Source organism: Toxotes jaculatrix, chromosome 9, assembly GCF_017976425.1.
Source record: "Toxotes jaculatrix isolate fToxJac2 chromosome 9, fToxJac2.pri, whole genome shotgun sequence".
Classification (NCBI taxonomy): Eukaryota; Metazoa; Chordata; class Actinopteri; family Toxotidae; genus Toxotes; species Toxotes jaculatrix.
In genome coordinates, this window is record NC_054402.1 from 8,517,567 (window position 1) to 8,538,858 (window position 21,292).

Below are 21,292 nucleotides of genomic sequence, written 5' to 3' on the forward strand. Positions count from 1 at the left end.
ACTTGACAGAAGATAGTGAAGGATGCAACTGTATCCAACAACACTGGAACAGGTGCGTGAGCAGACGGCTACAGAGCAGGAATCATGTATAAATACAGTATTTTGAATTATGTTGAAACACTGTTTTCCCCCCGGTGTCCAGTGCAAACCACTTTTATTCAAAATATAAATATTTCTATTGCATTTGACTTCAGCATGGCCTGCAGAGGCAGGGATGCATATTTACTAGCCCTTCTTTATTAGAAAATCAATTTCATCCCAAATAAAACAGGCAAAGTGATGGTATTTCGAGGTGTGATGCATGAGGGGTGTGAGGTATTCTCGTCTTTTAATTCAATTCATTTTGTTTGGCATTTTATAATTATTTATATTTACACTAAGCTCTTTCATCATTGGCAAGGTGATTGAAACTGGCAAAGAGAAACCCATGAAGGCGTGACAAAATTTCACATAGACAATTCAGAAGCAATCTGCAGCCAGGAGACATTTTTCAAATTAGGACGGAAATTCACATCCGACAAGGACACTGAGGCAGAAAGGACAAGACAGGGACTGCTGGGTATACAGAATATGCAGATGAATTCAACATTAGGAAATTTAAGGGAAACATCAGAAGATCACAGCAAACCTATAGCATTTGAAAATATATGCAGGATTTTCTAATCTGAAAAAATCTGAGGTGAAATCAAATTGACTGCTACAGAATGCCCATTATTTGTATATATAAAATATGTATGCAACAATACAGTTTTAAACATTTCACAGTTTTTTTTTAATATAAAATTGCCAAATGATACACCTACTGCTTAAAACAAAGAGGCTGTGGGTTTGAATTGAGTCTGCCACGTACTTTCAAACTAATGGGAAAAGCCCTGAACATTAGCGGAAATCCATGTTAATTACAAACCTTCATTAAGTCAGCACAGCTGTCAATGCCAGATAAACGTGAAGCTGTGTCGATTCCTCCCCTGTTCTTCCAAGAATAAAACGCCTCTCCATCCATAAACTCTTTACGATAGGTAATGGCAGAAAATCCTTGCAGGAGTCACACAGGCTAAGACCTGAAAACCCATGACTTCTTGTTTATTTTGGGTTTTTCAGACAGAAATCACCCTTTCACAAGGTTGATCTCCACTTGAGCAGTGACCCCCCTAAACACAACGTGTTATACAGTTCATTAATTCACTATAGTACTGTTGAGTTGCAACAAACATCCTATTAGAGTGTCAAACTCTAATTGGATTTGTGTTTTAGATTACAAAAGCACTGTGTATAGGAACTTAATAGGAATCTGTGAGAAAAGTTAATATTACTGATTGCAGAAATTCTTTGAGATCATGAAGAAAATGAACCATGTACAAATATAACGCCAGCACTTAATAGAGAATGATGAATTACTCTAAGGGGAGAGATTAACTAACTGCTTTGCCAATATTTTTGTGAACAATTTTCTGCTCTCTCAAGACACGACTTTATCTGAAGTCAGATAAAAACAAGATCAGGGTGTTCGAACAGGTATGAGTCTCACGGACAACACTGTGGGTTTGACAAATACCTCAAAGGCTTTATCAGATCCAGACAAACTAGGGTCATTAATCACCATTTAAGGGCACCACACTCACTAACCTATCCCCATCCATCAGTTCTACTGAAGCCAGCTCTTTTATAGAGAACAGACATCCAAAATTACCACTGAGGACCATTTTCCTTTTAATGGGAAATTAAATATTTTGCAGATTTGCACCAACCTCTGAAATTACCATGTTAAACAGATTCCTGAATACTCCGTTTCTATGCACCTGTTAGAGGCATGAAGATTTGTCGCTGCCTGTTTGAAGGAGCGACACACTGAGGATCTGATTATCAACTGGCTGCCCTTGGTGCGAGGCTGTTGAACAGACTGCTGAATCTTGGCTGATAAACAAAGGTGCCGTTCTCTCACTCAAAACTTGGGACGCTCAGCAGTGACTGATAATTTCAGTGGTGTCGCTCAGTTTGATTGATGGACCCTCGCTCTGCTCAGCCCCCTCTAGGTGCAATGGAGAGATGTTTCTCATAAAAGATGATGCATCAAACTGCATGTGAATTCCAAATGCAATTGTACAGTCTAAATTGTCAGAATCCGTGAGAAGGAGGTGGGGTTGAGGATGCGTCTCCGGAGCTTTGCCAGTACCTAAGGTGTTTTATTTTAGCAGTGACACTTAATTTCAGTTACAGTAATGAAACTGTGGTGTGTTACAACAAGACATGTATACAATTCCTCAAAGGCCTGAGCCAGAATGAACACTTGAATTTATACCATGAAGCTATGATGAAAAACCGCATAGAGATATTGAGTGAGACAAATGTTTCATGACTTCATACATATTTTAGAGGTCAATTAACTTTCTCTCACAATATTCTATACTCTAAAGAAGAAAAAAAATCAAATAGCTTTTATACCTGAGCTAGTAAATCTTCCACTGTCTTCAAAGAAAATGCCAGCCTATCACACTAATAACAGCAAAAATTAATCCTTGCTCTGAAATATAAAAAAAAAAAACTTTAAAATATTTTAAGGGCTTTAGTTCAGACACTGAAACACACCCCCTGCTATTTTGGATGCACAGTAAAGGGCAGATCACTTAATATTTCCTTATACTAAATGATTCTGTCTGAGTTTTACATATTTCCCCTGCTTTTCAATACCACTAATTTTCAATTTAAAAAATGAATAAATCTCTGTATCACAATATACAATGTGCTGCTATGAACTCACATGTACTGTTATGAATGTGGTGAATAGAAGAGTCCACCTTAGATTGGTTTAAGGTTTGAACACCTGTGCTACACTTAAGTGTCCTTGAGAAAAACACTGGATCACTGGATCAGCTTTGGGGCTCCCACAAGTTGCATGAAAATGGAGACTCTTCTTACAGAGATCAAAAACTCAGTGTTCTTTTATTATTTCACATACAAGAACAAATACAATCCAAATGATATCCAGTATGTAAAAAGCTACTATTATTTGAGAGTGAAACATAACATGATGCCTCTGAAGAGCTGCTGTACCTTTTACTTGGCTGTACTCTTCTGTCTCCTTTCTTCCATGTTATCCGTGGCTTGGGTGATGCTCTGGGTTTGCATTCGAGCGATACATCTTTTCCAAGCGTGGCAATGACCCGTATGGGATTGGGGACAAAAACAGGTGCTGATGCTGTGTAAGACACACACACATACAGAATTTTAGGGTGTATTAAAAAATAAATAAATTTAAATAATTGAGTTATTTCATGGTCAGCACTAAATTAATACTGTATGTGATTAATAATTTCCAAACTTTTGCTCTTGTCAAAACAAATGAGTAAAATACATTTTTGAACCATTTAAGAAATGTAAATATGCATTATGTTCATCATTAACCCCAGACTCCTTTTCACAAATTAATTCACAACATTTTCTTGTTACACAAGCAAACAATAAATAAAATAGTATTGCCTTCATTAAAAAATCTGAGCAGCTGTTGCTGGCATTGTGCCTATCGCAAAGTAACGGTACGGTACATCCTCAGTGGAAAATGTGGATTCTCGTGCTGCTGTGTCTGCTGAATATGACGACTGTTAGCTAATTCTTGATTAGCTTACTTGTGTGAGTCATTTTGGATTTTTTTTGCCCCCTTGTGGTAAACAATAAAAAAATCTTGATTGATACAGTTGTAATCACTGTGCAGTTGCTAAAATTGTTGCTAAAATAGAATTATAAACGTAATACTCATTCCACCTCTTCAACTGTGGCATTTCAAAGTAATTATTTAAAAAATGCTAGAGGGTTTAGTATGACACATCATGACTCAAAACACTGCTTGATCAAAATACTAATTTCTTTCAAAGTAATAACTAAATTTTCCACAAGGTATTACACAGCATGCTTTTATACATACACTGACTTTAATGTGCTTTAAATACTGAATAATGTACCACACTTTGTCTTAATTCTGTGCTAATTCAGAATCCGCTACAATTATATAAATATGCATTACGTTTTGGAGCCTAATCAGTAAATAACTGTCATCATGTTAATGATGACATGGATGGATGACTTGTACTGCTTTTAGGAAAATTGTTTTTTCTTTCCCCCCATATTTAACCAGGCTGGCTGAGTGAATAATAAACACATAATATAAACATTTTTAACAATTATGTCTTGCTCAAGAGGACAAATTAAGCAGTAATAGTCTAAATAAGGCTTCAGGCACGGAAGTTGATGTGGCACTGGTGTAGAGTTGTATTACACATCAAGGCCATCTACTGGCTGCAAGGCTTTGTCAGCTGTGATTATTCAAATTCTGAGTGATGCTTTATACGTGACATTATACACAATGACAATTCAATCCCATCTGTAGCTACAGGCTGACCCCTCTCCCTGTAACAATTGTGTCTTTGAGCCTGAGTAGTGGCCTGAGTGGCAGAGGTCCCTCTAGACAGGAAAAAGCAGCAGAAAACAGAGCAGTTGCTGTGAGTATTTGTTTTAATCAAAATAAGAGCAGGCCTGCAGCTGGTAGCAGCAGTACCCTTATTGCTTCACCCGCTACCCTCCCAGAAGAGCTGGATCTGGGACATGATCACAGGCATGAGGGCAGCCGCTGCCCCCATGTAGCCTCCAGTGATCGCTCATCTTCAGGCTGTTATTAGCCATGTAATCTGTCCTGATAGTGTTTGCTTGTGGATATCTCCACAGAGCACAGGTCACTGGGAAGAGATGCCTGGGGGGTATAGTTATGAAAACATTCATCACTGGCTTCCAAATATCATCATTGTGACTGTGACTCTAAGAAAGGCAAAAACACCTCCTCGTCAGCTCAGATAAAGCTTCTTAAAATCTGTAACTTCTGATTCTTGTAGACGATGCCGTGAATTTAAGTCAACAAGAGTGGTTGTTTTACACAGACTTTAAAATGGTGGTTTAGGAAAAGCCATCAGTTACTGTGAGTGGACAAAGTTTTTTTGTTCATTTGCAGGAAGATTTTTCAAAATGCCACAGATTCCCTTCAAAAAAGGGCATGCCACACAGACAGTAAATCAAACTGTCCCTAAGGGAAACACGAAAGGGGAATGGGTGTCACCAGATGTGTCCCAGTATAGAAGATGACAAGGAGAAAATAGTGCATCAACGCAGAACAGTGAACAGCCATTCAGTATGACTGTTATGTTTTTAGCCTGAAGCCTTAAAGGCTGAAGAACACAGTTTCCATGCCTTTTAATGTCCTTAAACTTCCAAATATGTTACTGATGTTTTGTCTGTGTTAAAAAGGACAGACATTCTTCCAAAATTATGGCAAAATTGTGAGTTAGCAATTATTGATAATGATAATTGATTATTAAATGATAATAGCACTGACTAATAAATATCTGATGAAAGTCATGTCCAAAGAAGAGGTTTGTTTTCTATAAGTAATGGGGATTTTGATGTAGTCTGGGCTTTGATGACAAACGATAGAGCGGAGATAAGACCCTAATGGAGTCATTAAACTCCATCAAAGAAACCACTGATGTCTCTCTCCTAGTGTTTGCTCCCATTAGTATAAATCTATACCTACAAGTCATTGCTTTTCTTTCTCCGCAGAATAATGCAGAACTGTTCCAGACTCTCCTCAACTTGACGCATGCAGACAAGTCATTGAATATAACCATAAGGGCCCTTCTTTTATTCATGCCGTCCACCACCAGGGTTAAATCAGGGACCATTGATTGGCAATCAGCACATCTCACAGTTCCACGTTCCCCACTTGCATTTCAATCTGCCTTACCTATCATCTGGTACCTCACTGAGATGCCAATACTAGGTCTGGAATTTTATTCTTTGCAGAGTATCAAGAAATATGCCTGGCAGAGCACAAAAGTTACCTCATAACAATTACATTCATTTATTTTTTTTCTTTTAATGCCTTGTTTGGTATAATTTGAATTATATACCAAAGGTATAAATACCTAAAATCTTCAGTTCAGAATTGGAATAGATGGCCCCATATTTGTTTTCTGCAACACACTGGTACATTCCTGAGTCCGTCTGCTGCACTTTGTGAATGGTCAGATCTCCATTTACTATTTCAACTCGACCCTGTAATGAGAAAAAAGTACAAAGGAAGCTCAAGTCTGAATATAGATATACAATACATACTGTTGCACATGGTGGACTTTCACACGAATAATTCAGATGTTTCAGGGTGCAATCAACAAGAGGAGAGGGTACTGTGTCATGAGGTGTGGGCACCTGGGATGTCAAGGGCAAACCATTACGAAGCCAGCGATAGGTGGGCCGGGGCCTCCCTGTGGCCTTGCACTCCCATTGGAGCTTCTCTCCACTATCCATCTGAGTATCATTAATCATTCTGACCCACTGAGGGAAGGCTTGAAGATAAAAAAAAAAGATTTAAGAATAAGTAATTTATCCTTGAAAAGACATGAGTATGGTTACCTATACTTACACAAGAAAGAACACACATGCACAAAAGAACAGTCAACACACAGTAGGAGGCTGTATTTCAAATAGTGGATGTAGTACTGTACTAAACCACTTTTTTTATATAACCCTCTGGTGCTACAGTCCAAAAAAAAAGCCAAAAAATATGGTTTAGGACACTTCAATAGAAAAAGCTGCTTGTTATTATTATTTATTATTATATAAAGTCAACTTTGGCACTGCGTTTCAACCTTTTTATGCCTTCTTTTTGTGTACTGCATTTTGTTTTCAGTCTTTGGTGTCACTTTACATAAAAATCGTTGAATCCTTGAACATCCTTGACACAATGACATTCACTACTTCTGTGCTTTTGCCTCCTGCAAAACTTATTAATCACACTACATGTCCAATAAAAAGACATCTTCCTTTTTCTGATCCTCTGTCATGCTCGTTAACCCTGAAGACCTGAAAGAAAATGCATAGCTATTCCAGTGAGGTGCTGGCTAACAGGTACAGCAGACATCAACCAAGGCAAGGAACTTTCCCTGATGGGGCCCAGAGTTAGACTGTTGTAAAGAAGAGGAAAGCCTTCTTCTCCTGTCCTCTCCAAGTGTGGATCATGGTCATGTTTTTTCTATCATGTCTGTGAACACGTTCTTTTCTCTCCTTCCATTGCATGGCTGGCCCATGCCAAAGTCAAACTAGGCGACTGCCTTTCCCAGGGGCTCCCTAACCATGAAGCTTTTTTTCTTTTCTGTTTTTTTTTTCCCATAGCCTACTTGCTTGTGTTTCCAAGCTGCATCAAAAGTTACTGTCCAACTCCTCATGCTGCACAGAGTATCTGTCACAACTCAAGATCTGAACATTATATAGGCTGTATGTACTTTCTTAATCTTGCAGTCTCTTTTCGTCTACTGGGTCTTATATGTGATTGTCTTTTTCAATTTTACAAGAATATAAAATTTACATGGACATTTTACTGGGACTGGATCAATTTGTCAGTCTTGTTTAAAAGAAGGAGTGTTAGTCAATAACAAGCTATTTTCCTTTTTTTTAAAAAACCTTCTTCATTTGTACTTTTTGCTTTATGTTTTTTTACGCTCAAATGAGATTTACAAATGTTCATGATGGCATCAATACATATGTAAATATAAACACTAATATAAATTCATAATACAATTTTAAATGCACAGACTGATTACATTTATCCTTTCTGAGTTCTGTGGGACAGGACTCAGAAAGAATACTGGCCCTGACATCCCTACAGATATGATTTCTGTTTGTTTAGAGAAAGCTTCTACATAGATTTCTGACCTGTTTTGTTCTATTCAGACTACAAAACTAGAAAATAATTTAATCCAGATTAGTGTATCGCATGACACACCTTGCCTGACCCAAATGATATACATTGCATAGCAGTGTATTTCTTGTACACTGTGTAAAGAAAATAAGGAAACGACAGAACCGAGCTGCTTTCATTACCGTAACATGCCAAGCACATTCTTTGCTATTCTTTGCATATGGCACCTTCAGAAGAATGCTTTTTTGTGTGTGTGGCTTGATTGAATGATTATGGTCAGGAAGGTCACCCTCACAACAAAAGTTCAAACTACAAGCTGACCTGTGTAAATTACATTTAGCGTGAGGCTGCTACAAATTAGGCTCCCTATTCTCCTTGTGATGTCAACAGAATGGAGGTAGCCAAGAAGTGCAGGGCCTTGGAAATGTATCCTACCAAGGCTGAAGCAGTCCATTATGTTAGTGCTGTGCACACGGCACAGACAGAGAAGAATCGGGGACAAGCACCCTCATAGAGAAGTTTGTGATCACAGGCAAAGGCAGTAATTCAACAAGCTCACTGGTACCTCACATTGGTTAGACAACTGAAAACTGTCCTTAACTGAGGTGCATTTGTGTATACCTGCATCAGGTCTAAGCTGAGAACAAGTGTATAGATACACTTTAGCCCTAATTGTTGGTATTCGCAACAACAGATTGTTCTATAATCTATGAGTTGATTAATCTAAAAAGATTATTTCAATTTATTAACTGACACTCACACTTTTGTAGTGACAAAAATAATAGTAACAGGCAGGTGTGCTCAGCAAATCCATAGAAAACAGTAGGTGTCCAAAGCCTTGGATGTACAAAAAAAAATGATGATATGTCAAATCTTTGAAAAAGACAAAAAGATCGCAAATTATGGTGTTTAAGAGACCCACACTTCTCTCAACTAAAAGAAAGAGCTCATTCATTAAGATGATGAACACTTGTTCTTGGATTGTCTGCGATGGGCATATAATTAGTCCTTGGACTGTTCAGCAAATTCACAGGGAGCAGTACTGGTCCCCAGCCTTGAATTTGAGAATACTGTAACTAGCAAAGATTATATCATGAAAAATCCAGGAAAACTGGGTAGAGCAACCACAATAGCTTATCAAAGGGCTGAATAATAGTCTAGACTACTGGTGCTACTGTGCTAGAATGCCTGGCACACAACACATCAGCACTTTTCTTACACAACATAATGTACGATGGTTGTACAAAAGTAAAAGATAATAAATTACAGGAGTGAGAACATGCTCAGACTCACTGTAGACCTGCAGATGTCCTTTGAAAGCAGTGCCACCTCTTGGATTCTCAGCTTTGCACTCGTAAGTTCCCGAGTCCTCCAGCTGAATGTTGGGAATCTCCAGCACAGCCTGGGACTTCCGAAGCCTTGCTTTCTTGGGGATGTTGCCATTTATCTTCCTCCATGTGATTGTTGGCACTGGACTGTGAGGAGAATGGAGAAGAATTATATACTCAATAATACAGTCTAGGGGAGTAAGCAGCAGTTACAGTATAGGGAGTGAGCTGCAATGATGCATTTCGCAATGCATCACAAATGCTTTTTTTTTGTTTTCTTTGATCTTAATCTGTCAACTGACAATGATATTTTAGCAATAATTACAATTACTACAGATATTTCTGTTAGATTTTTGATAGAATATCAAATAGAAAACCTTGATAGATCCCTAGCTAGTCCCTATCTATCACTGGAGAGTTTGCCTCTGTGGGAGGGGAGGGAAAACAAACAAAAAAACAAACTATATACACTTTCTGAGGTTTTGCAATTCATATTTATACTGCATGAGTTAACTGTTAGATGTTAACAGAGTTTTCATTATGAAGTGTTTTCATTATTTAGTGACCTGAGTTTTGGACAGTTATTAGGACCCTGAGTACCTACTAACTGCCCTGAGTATTAGACAGTTAGTAGGAAAAAATAATCTATTTGTGACTTCACTGTGAGCTTTTTGAAATTGCTGTAGCAATTTTCACATTTGTTTTGACAACATGATTAATTATAAGAATAATCACCAAATCAGCAAAGAAAGTAATTGTTAGCTGCAGCTCTACAAAAAAGAGAGAATTTAAAAATAATAACATTTAACCGTAACAAACATCGGCAATGACCCACAGATCCCAGAAGTCCTTAATCTGCAATTAAGTATTGACACCCCATGATGCCTATTTAATGTTGCTTCTGCTCTACAAGTGACTCATTAACCTTTTGACCACCCATGATATATTTACTGTACCAAATGACCCCCACATTAGATCCCAGGTTCCACAGGGACAGGGACAGTATTCTAATCAGGTTATTACAACAGCCAGAGAGGTTTTTATGATTAGTGTACGAGCACTGTCATCTCTCCTTGTTTATTCATGGATTGCCCTATGGAGCCTTATGATAGATGACTTGCACATGCAGAGAGAGAGAATGCCTTACTATGCGCTCAGTATCAGTAGTGCTCTCTTGTATGACAACTAGAATAGACAGGTCTCTGAAAGATGGAAATGTGGCACCATACAAACCTCCAGTGAACCCATCAATCATTTAGCCAAGATGGAAATGTTACATCCCTGAGCTTTTTTATCTGTTCTAAATTCACAAGGACATAGAAGAGCTCTGGGCTGCACTGGGCTCAAATTAGGATTCAGAGCATGTTTTATATTAAACCAGGTGTTTTTTCTTTTTTTTTTTACATTTTGGACAGGAGTTTTGTGTCACATACTCTGTAGACTAATGATTTAAACATTTTCTTTTTCTTTGTATTTTTGAATAGCTAACTCATTACCTTAGAGCATACATTCAGGTTTCCTCACACTACAGAGGAGTGTGACACATTCATAGACAGTCACAGTATTTACACTTTTACTTTTATATATATATATATATGCATTTATTTATTTATTTTTTACCTATTTTACAGTAATTAGTCATACATTTAACCTGTCAAATAATTTAGAAAAACTATCATAAGTCACTGTTATCACTGGTATCTTACAAACAGCTACATATTGTAATAGTATGTTAAATCAACATTATAAATGTTTCTATACATACTACTATTCTATACATACATACAATAATGATTACCAGGGGAAAAATCTGAGGCCTCAGAGAATAACATCAAAAGATGATAACAAAAAGCATAGAGATTGGATCACTACTCATGAATACGGCATGCAGTTGCTATGAGGCACTTCCTTATATGTTATTGATGGACAATTTTCTAGAGATCTTTGCTCCAACTAAAATCTTGACTAGCCAGAGAATAGAGGAAATCCATAGAGACCTCGAGGGGCCGGAACATGAGGCTGAATCTTCCCAAGTCTTTTTGGAGACTGAATAATGAGCACCAGGCCTGTATGTGTTCACTGGACAAGGGGCAGGCAGGAGGGAAAAGGCTCACTCAGTTTTGCTTGTCAGTGTCTTCTGTATGAAACCCTTGGCATGAACCCCCGAACTATGAAGCTCTGGTCATTCCGGTCTATTTGATCAAAGCGCAAAAACTGAGTATTTTCCACCCTCACATTATGAATGTGTTGCACACTGGAGTTTATGTAAGGTGTTACAGTTTTCAATTTAAGAGCGTGCCATAGGCGAGCTCTGTAGATTACATCTTAATTAGCATTACACACAATTGCGGTGCCCTCATCTGGAATGGCTCCATAATAAAGGTTCAAAATTAAATCTAATACCAAAATATACTGCAGAATTGGTTTGCTTCAGGTCATTAAGATCTAAATATTATCCCACCATTTAGCTCATTTGATAAGCTCTCAATTTCTTGGTCCCTTTAGGAAATCCTACACCGTTTTTAAGGGAGAATTTACATGAAGCACAAAGCCACATTTTACCAGTCTGATCTGAGCAAAACAACAAGGACATTAACCGTAGCAGCATGAAATGTGTTGTCATTAAGAGGCACTTTCTGCTGCTGCTGACAATGTGGTCCTCGTGGTCCTGTGTAGCTCAATGAGGAAAGTAACTGTGTTTCAAGAGTTTGATTCCCTCTGGGGTCACTGAAACTAAAAGTATATCCACTACTCTAAGGCAATTTGGATGAAAACATCCACCACATGCCACATATTACATTTTAAGTGGAAATGAGTGGGAGAATGTGTAACCCATCAAACGTACACAACTTTTTGAACTACAGTGAACTTCATACGCCGTATCCCTTGAAATGAATGCGGCTAACAGCACTGCACTTTCCAGAGCTTCTTATAAATCACACTATGAAGCCTTTAAATTTGTGCTGTTTGAAAATTTGCAAATACTATAATCATCATCCATAGGTGGCTGTAATCATTCAGTTTAACTATCCTGATAATCCTAAAAAACAAAAAATGAACAACACTGGCTGAATAATAACTGCTTTGCGTGAATTGGAAAAGAAAAGAAGCAGAACCAAAATATCTGTATACTATAAACAGTTCAACAGCTAGTAAAGGCTGTAATGGAAGTAAACATTAATCTTGCTACTTGTAACTTTGCTACTGATTTCCAACAAGAAGCTGGAAGCCAGACAAGCCTGCAAACTGGTGGTTCACACAAGCGCTATATTTGGCTTGGAACTCTGACTGCTTGAAGAATGAGCTAATCGCTTTTAAAGTAACTTTGGTCTATGTCTACTGACAGCTCTCGTGTAATGCAGAAAAATGCAGAATAAGCCTTGTTAGGCCACACAATAAGTTGTTTGAATACCAGTCCTGTTCACAAAAAAGATGTGATAAGCCCTTTAGGAAAGTAAAGTTACAAAATCATTAATAATAAATAATTATTAATAATTAGACTTGCAGACATTACTAAAAATAATATTACAAGGTGACCAGGACGCAAAACTCTTTGAAGCTAACGAGGACTGTGTTTTTATTGTTCTCTCTTTCCTTTTCATTGGCTCATTGTTCTCTTTGCCCTTGACTATGGCCTACAAAGTACTGTCACTGGCAAATATCACAACAGACAATCACATCAAGGAGCTCTAGCATTCACACGCGAGGAGCTTTTCTGCACCGTCTTAGCTTGTGGTGCCATCATACATATTGATCAACAGGAGAACAAAACCCATTTTAACTTCATTTTCAGAGCTATATAAAGACTGACATTCCTTAATAGGGTGCACTGATAAATCATTCATCTCTATGTACCAGGGTAAGTCACTGGGATGACTGTCTGACTGAAAACCATCCCGCACAAATTACTTCATTGAGGGAATCAGAGGGCAAGGACTCAAGCTGTTTGGCTGCTCTACAAGCGTCTAAAAACTCCTGCTTAGCTTCACAGGAAAACTAAAGGGGTTTGAGATTAGAATGCAGTGTCTATATATTTAGGAAATGACTAACCATAATGTGGATAATTAATTGAAGTGAAGGTAAACAATTATGAGGTCCTTAGTCATCTGTAGATTAGAGACTGTTTGCACTTAAGATAGGAGTCAGTAATGAATAATTCATGCTGAATAATTATAAACAAAATGGAGTAGGGATGATAAAAGATTATGTTCTGAGATTTTAAACTATTTCTTGTAATGTCAAACACCACTTCAACTTTGTTTTGGAAAAGATGAGACAGAATTCTTGTTTTAAATGTTAAAACTTTACAAATAATGGCAACTTTATTTTTGGTCTAGCCAATTTCAAAATTATTTTAAAGTAAAAATGCTATAGTTTTAGAAACCATGAACCCATCAATGCTAACTTTAGAAACTGTGGTAAGTGCTTTGAATTTTAGTCTCTGTGGACAAAAGTGTTTTCCCTCCTGGCAGACAACTATTACCAATTTCATTTTCTCATAGACATAACCTTGGCTTTCTACATTCATAACAGACCCTGAAAGCACCCAGGAAACACAGATACATTAGGGCTCTCAATTATGAGAACACATGGGTCCCTAGGGCTGAATTCCCTATTCAGTCTTCCCCCCCATGCACTAACATGCCATCTAACAGCAGAGCTACAATGCTGCACTTCTCTACACTCACTTAACATCCTGCCTGAAGACAAGATATGCCTGGTTCCCACTCAGGTAATGGAATAATGTAATTTAAGAAGCGAGAAAAACACAAGGAGTATTATCTAAAGGATCTCTCAGCAACAGAGCAGTGATGGGATGTAGTTTATTGTTTCTGGTGATTAATATTATACTGCTGTAATAAACAGCTACCTATATTTGTGCAATATGTCCCTGTTTACTTACTTCCCCAGAGCAAAGCACTCCAGCCTGACAGTGACTCCTTTGGCAGCCAGAACAGATGTAGGGAAATGCACTTCAATTTTGGGCTCATATTCGCCCATGACACCTGGAAAAGGTTAAGAAAGAGGAATTGCAGACATTAGACCCAAGCAGATTGAAACAGCCACTTACCCCCACCCCCCATTTCCCATCATCCTCATCTTTTCTAGCAGTGTGCTACACAGAGACTGGGTATAGAGATTTAAAAATAATAGGGATGTCCACTTCCTATTTTCCCGGTACCTGTTTTATGAGTATGTAAGCAACAGCTGAAGAAAAACAAATGTAGCAGCAAATCTAAATTTCCAGAGGATTCCTGATGTTTAGGTCTGTCAAAATGCACACGGTACATTAAGTCACGCAGTGTACAGGTGTGGGACTGCACATTATGCACACCATCTGGCAAATCGTTCAACTATCCACCTTAATTTTACACACTGTTTATTAATAGGGCTAGTGTTACTGGTTGGATCAAATACAGAGCATGCAACTGAATAATAATATTTTTGATCTGCACAAAAAACAGTGGATTAAAGCAAATACAGGATTAGCCAAGTTTAACAGATGGTATATTACATTTCAATATATTTTCATTATTTCTGTGTTGTCAAAGTCAGCTGAAAAATGCAGGAATATTTAAATTCTGCATTGGTAGCATACTGCCATCTATGCACAACCATGTGTACTGAGTAAGGAACGGGTGAAAAGCTCAAAAGCCATGGTATCACACAAACATTAAGATGATGTACTAACGCATATTCTCCAGTGACAACAGGGAAACATAGTGTATAGTCCTCAAGAATTAGTAACCCTCTTAACAATTCACAAACACATTACGAAGGATACAAGTTATAACACATTATCAGTCTTGTGTGTGCCACGACAACTAACACCTCCACTCTCTAAGCCAGAGGCTATGTTTTCTTTGTTTATTCATCTGTATGTTAAGGCGGCCATTTATATCCATTTGCCAGAACGATATGTCAGATGGCATTGAGCAAATTTGGAGTAACAAAGGAAAGCACCTTCACCTGGGATCTAATTACTATTATCTGCCTTATTAAATGGGAGTTTGTGATATGAATATTACATGAGCATTTTACTCTTTACAGAAGAATCTTAAATGCACACAAAGTCATTGCATGTGAACACCACTGATGGACACGCTACTAACCCCAGCACCTGCATGAATTCACGTGAAAACATATCAGACCATATGCGGTGCTGCTCCAGATGCACTGAAATGTACATAATCAGTGAGACAAATGACCGGCATGGCATTTGAAAAACCATAATTATACCTCCTACGTGTACCTGACACTTTTTATGTGATAAAATGAAAGCTGCAAAGAAGGAGTGGGGTTATTGAGTTGTTGCCCACTATGTATGGAAAAGGAGTTTTATGATATTTGTTCCAAAGAACTTTTCAATTTCAATCTCATTCTCAACATTTATGGCTCCAAAGCAGCCCTTCACATATAATGAATTTGCAATATTTCATTGGCTCATGCCATAGTATATTCAATATGATATTCAGTCTCGGCGGCTGGACTTGATAGAATTGAAGGAAATAATGTCCAGGCTTCATGTGCTAAAACATTACTGACCCTTATTTGTAGTGTAGTGTTATATTTTATGTTCCTATTTTATTTATTAATGACATGAAAATTACATTTTTCTGTTGTGCTTTGTTCTTCTGTGGACCAATTTCTAAGCATGATGCCTGTCCTAAAATTTACAGGGACTCCCAAGCTTATAGCATTGAAAAAGTGTTTTACTAGTTGTCTGATCTAGTATTAGATGGGTGTTTAAGATGCCTCTCAGAGGTAGACTTTTGATTAGACATAAATATATTTTGTAGGTTCACATATTTTGAACTCATTAAAACTACTTTAAAATATATAAAGACCTTATTTCATATCCATAAATGTAAACATTTAAATTCAAATTAGACATTCACTTTTTATTTGTGAAATAATCAAATCAGATTTCCCCATGTAATAAAAATGTAATGGCTTAATAACAACTTCCTTTTACTTTCTCCATCTCCATACACTTGAAAATGGACTTCTTGGACAGCTGGACTGGTCTCTCTAATGGTAATTGGATTGTCACACCCCTACTGTAGTACTCATTGCAAAAGCTGCCCTAAAGGCACTGAGCCTCCATCTATACTGCATCAGCAGTGCAGCCATGTTTTATATGAAGAACATGATTAACAGTTCAAAATGTTGTAATATACAGATCAGTCCCGGTAATGTTTTAATTATTGATTTTTGATGATTCAGTTTTTTAAAAGCATTTCTTCTTGGAGATGAGGCAGCAGATTAACATGCAGGCAGATGAAACTGCCCATTTACAATTGCTGCATGTTTTCAATGAACACAATACATTCACAATAGTTTTCTAATCCAATTTTTAAAAGCACTAAAAGGAACAATCTTATTAGTCTAGACAGAGACTCAACTACGCTGCTCTTTTTTTTTTTTCTTTTTTACTATAACATGGTGTATTTATAGAATGCATGTTAGTATTTTCTTGATAGCTGAATGTGCACATTCAGGGTAACAGACAATGAGTTGTTTTGACTGCACTGCTAAAAATATGTGGGTTAATAAAAAAATCATGCCAATATGGCTATGGGCCTAAGTTCCTCAATAATAATTTACAGTGTAGTTCAGAAAACATGCCCATGTGGAGATGACATGTGCCTGTAAACATTATGTTTCATTGATATTACTGTCAGTGTGGAGAGACAAAATTTCTTAAGGGAATAATAACACAGCTGCAGGCCAACTGTAAACTTTGCCACCTATTTGTAAGTAAAAACAGTGGTTGAACCCCAATCAGTAATTTTTAGATGACATAAATTTGTGGTATATTCTTCTATGTATAAGGTATATTCTCATATTTATAAATAGGTTTCTTTGTAGCAATAGCAGTAACAGTAGTATTGCTTTTAATTAACAACCACATGCTTCACATGTCTTCTGATCCAGAACCATTTCAGTTACTGCTGTCTACTGCAGTAATATTACACACTTGCTTCTATTATGCCAAAGAGATAACTCATGCGAGTGTTTATGAGATGAACTGTATGTCTGTTTAAAAACAGTGCATTAGTCCAGAGCTCAGTGTTAGCATGCTCTGCTCAAGGTGGATTGTAGACTGACGATTAACGGCTTCCAGCAGGGTATAATGGAGCCCAGATGCCTGTTTTGATTAAGAGAGTCAGGGTTGGAGCTGACAGTGGTGAGCCACACACAGATCCAGCTTGAACTGTCTACTGTGTAATAATCACTCACTTTTACTGAGGCACAGATTGCGGTGTCTGATTGGTCAGACTCCAATGACTGAGGGGTGCACATAGCACCGAAACATTTGGGTGTCTGCTGTGAGGTGTGCCAATGTAATTTTCGGCATTTTAGACCCAATTTCACAATATAGAAGGCTGCTGAACATCATGAGATTTGCCGAGCAAGAGATGCCAAGACATTCTTTGGCATAATGGACTTTACAGCTGTAGAGATTTGATTTGGCCATGCTGTGCTGCAGGTGAGAAAGCTGTTGTTCTGCCCTTGTATCAAAGCCACATATGACAATATGCATGTAGCAAAACTGATTACTCTTCCATCACTCATCATTGATAATTAACAACAAAAATCCCAGTTTCTTTATCCACGGAGTACGTTAAAACGCTGAAAGCAGACTGACCGCATGCCCTTCTGACTGTATTTTGCATCTTGGCTAATGAGAGAGACAAACCAATTAAGCATGGTTATGAGCTAAGTATTATGTATGTCTCTGAGGGCATTTCACATAAAGTTATGCAAATACAGACGAAGAATCTTGCGGGAAGGGATGCAATCCTTACGAGGTAAATTCATGTTGCAACATTTGGAGCAAACCTGGTTCCGAGGCACAGAGGCCCTTTCACAGCTTCAATAAAGATGTAATCTCAGTGGTTCTTTGAAACCTTGACAATGACAGGCACCTGTGTGAAGTGACGGACGTTCCTCTGTGTAGTCAGATGTAAAAAGCCTGTAGGTGAAATTCACACCTGAATCCAACAAACAGCTTCACAGCATGGCTCCTGAGAGGCTAGTATAAAAGAACGAAATCCCATCCACAGCAAGGGCCATTGATTCAGTTAATTTTATGCTGGAAAATGATTTCCCCGATGGCCAGTTTCACCAAAGCACATTGTGAGCGAAGAAGGCTCCCCACACTAATGTTAAAGCATTGCTTGCTATCTATTTACAGTGTATATGAATTTCATAACGCCCTCCACTAACATGAGGCACAGTGGAAAGCAGACCAGCCCGATTTTATTAACCTATCTGATCTGAAATTTTTTCTCCAACATGCATTATGACACACCAAAATGCACCAGCAAATTATAAAACATGCTTTTAGATTTTCATCTGTGCTGAGCAAGTTCAGCGGGGGGAAGGAGATCTAAAAAATTAAATAAATAAAAAAAAACAAGGAAAAAAATATACATTTTTACACTTATAGATGAACTGAGAGAGGACTCTGTGACACCTGCTGTGTGGTTTATCCAATGAAATCCATTAGATTTGTCTGCTTAGGGCATTCATACAAATCAGGGCCTATCATGTGTGAGAGGTGCCATAAATCTGAGAGCCTCACCGTCGGTTTTCAGTGTTAGAGGTGTTGGAGGGCTCAGAACCCGTGCATTTGTCACTGTGTTCTTCACCAGACAGATGTAACTCCCTACGTCAGAGGGCTGGACCTTCGAGATGTACAGGTTTCCTGTGTCTTGGGAGATGAAGCGCCGACTGTCCTCGGCAACAAATGAGGGGAACTCGTTAAACACCCAGCTGTAGATAATCTCTGTAAAAGTCAGGGGAGACCATACCGATTAGAAAAATGCAGAACGTGGTTCTGTGCCTATTTTTACCTAGTCTTTATTCATCTATGCCCTCTGTCAAAATCACGTGCAATAAAGAGTTAAGTATAATTTCTGCAGATCAGACTATGCTCTGAAACATAGTTAGTGACATACTATCAGTAGAATACTGAATATACTGTATGAGTCCACGTAAAACAACAAACAAAAAGTAAATTATTAACCACTGATAACTCTCCACAACATTAATAATGCTACCACTGTTAATCCTACTCATGAAGCAATAATAATTTAAAGAAGTAATGAGTGTGGGCTTTATACAGCAACAAGGGACCAGCTTGCTCATCAGTATGAAATGTCTGCTGCAATGCTATGCAAAGTTTAGAAAAATAGTACTGAGGCCATAACAATTAATCAGGGTCTTGTCAAGTCTGTTAATTGCAGCAAGGTTATTTTAATTAATTAGCGATACCATCAGAAAGGTAAAAAAGGTTTATGACAACTGATTATTCCAAGCTGGACTGTTTCAAGTGATCTTGGTTGTCTGAGTGAATGTGTGTGAAGGGTCGCTAAATGACAGGAGCAGTCGCCTCTTCACAGGTGTATAACCAGACCAAAAATGACAGAGCACAGGACGGAATTTCTCTGACTTTATAAATTTTAATAATCTTTGTAAGATATCAAAGCTATATGCATAAAGGCTGAATCTTTTTCATTCTATTCATGAGACAGTGTGTGATAGTGTAGGATATAAACTCCTGACCCCAGGCAGACTTTGCAGCATAGATGTCTTTATGTGTCTTTCTCTGCAATGCATGCTAATATAAAAAAATGATTCTAATAATCTAATAAAAGAAAGATTACACAGTTCCTTATGACGAAATAGGTGGGTTTGGAAAAAAAAAAAAGATCCAGAAATAGTTGTCAAAATTATCCTGACAATGAATAAGTGGGTAATAAAACTGATGGACAGATGGACGGATGGATGGATGGAATATGACTGTGATGAACATAGAGCAGACTTTGACAGCATGCTGTTTGCTTTGTGTCAATTGTGCATAGTTCTACGCAGCCACATCCATCATTACATTAAAGGGAAAAAACAAAACAGGACTGTCAAAATCAGAGATATATTAATCTATCCAATGCTGCCTAGCAATGTTTCACAACTCTTTGATTCTGCATCTATATTCTGTCTGTCCAGGGGGAAAAAAAAAAAGAGAAGACTATATTTTCTTTGCACTATTAAGTCCTCTTGGTAAATAATGAATAACTGCTGTTTCAAAGATGCTTAGATCTGAAAGATTTGAGCTGAATTCAATACTCAATAACAGGATAGAAAATTGAATCAAATACAGGAAACTTTTCAAATATTGTATATGAAGAGATTAATTTCAAATTCAGTATCATTTACTTAATCTACTGAGAAGACAACTGGATGAGGAGAGGAAACACAATTATATACAACACAGTTATATTCCAGAGTCTGGGCTACAAAGGAAACAAGATCAACTGTACTTTATAAAACAGAGAATGATAATGTTTTATAAAGTACTCAACATGTATTGGTGCTTTAAAACATAATACAGCATAAATGAAAGTTGTTACAGTGAATTAGTATTATCAGACACCAAAGTTCCAGAAGATTTCATTCATGGGTCATCATACTTTAGTTTGATAAAAGTAAAACAATACTTACCAAAGACACATAAAAACTGATCACAAGCAGTCAAAGCCATGAAATGGAAAATAATAAACTTTTCACATCTCAGTGATTTCAAATTACTTTCACTCATGAGACCTATCTAATTTAAGTGGCATTTTAATGTCTTTAAATCCTCCCACAACCAATTTAACCCAAACATTGTTTAACACTCCCTATACAACATGAATTTCAATTGTGCACGCTCTGACTCACCAAGGCATTCATCACACCGGGAAATTTTATGGCATTTTTTTCTTTAATTATTTAGTTGTTGGACATCATTTTTCATTTTATATATATATATTTAATAATCTTTCCTGTATTGTGTATTTGAGCGTTATCTATAAACATAAAAAATGAGCATCAAAGTAAAGTAAAATTAAAGTAAAATAAGCATCAAAATAAAGGTTAAACACCTGTTGAGGCTGACCTGCCATTTATCAGTATCTATGAAGTAAATATTCTAATAGTGTAAATAATCTGTATGTGCCAAAGGTGGTTTAAGCAACATTAACTTTCTGACTGTAGTATTATATGTATTGTATAGATAAATGAACCAAAACTAAACATTAACACTGCAAAAACTGTGTAGTCTAGTTGCTTTATATTTGAAGTCTTAGTGTTAGTGTTATATTTTTACCACACAAATACAGTGACAGGGAACAGACAGCCTTCCAAAATCGTTGACAGCAATTTCTTAAAAGTTTCA

General features: G+C 37.4%; 1 protein-coding gene across 1 annotated transcript in view; it reads right to left on the reverse strand.

Moving 5' to 3' along the window:
• The window catches only part of cntn5 (contactin 5), a 52,711-nt gene that overhangs the window by 16,866 nt on the left and 14,553 nt on the right, over nucleotides 1–21,292 (reverse strand). The window contains exons 5-10 of the mRNA XM_041046189.1: nucleotides 18,659–18,862; nucleotides 13,970–14,072; nucleotides 9,032–9,213; nucleotides 6,250–6,386; nucleotides 5,967–6,096; nucleotides 3,052–3,196 (exon numbers count right to left, since the gene is read on the reverse strand). Of these exons, the coding sequence (XP_040902123.1) occupies nucleotides 3,052–3,196; nucleotides 5,967–6,096; nucleotides 6,250–6,386; nucleotides 9,032–9,213; nucleotides 13,970–14,072; nucleotides 18,659–18,862 (901 nt within the window). The remainder of the gene's footprint in view (nucleotides 1–3,051; nucleotides 3,197–5,966; nucleotides 6,097–6,249; nucleotides 6,387–9,031; nucleotides 9,214–13,969; nucleotides 14,073–18,658; nucleotides 18,863–21,292) is intronic.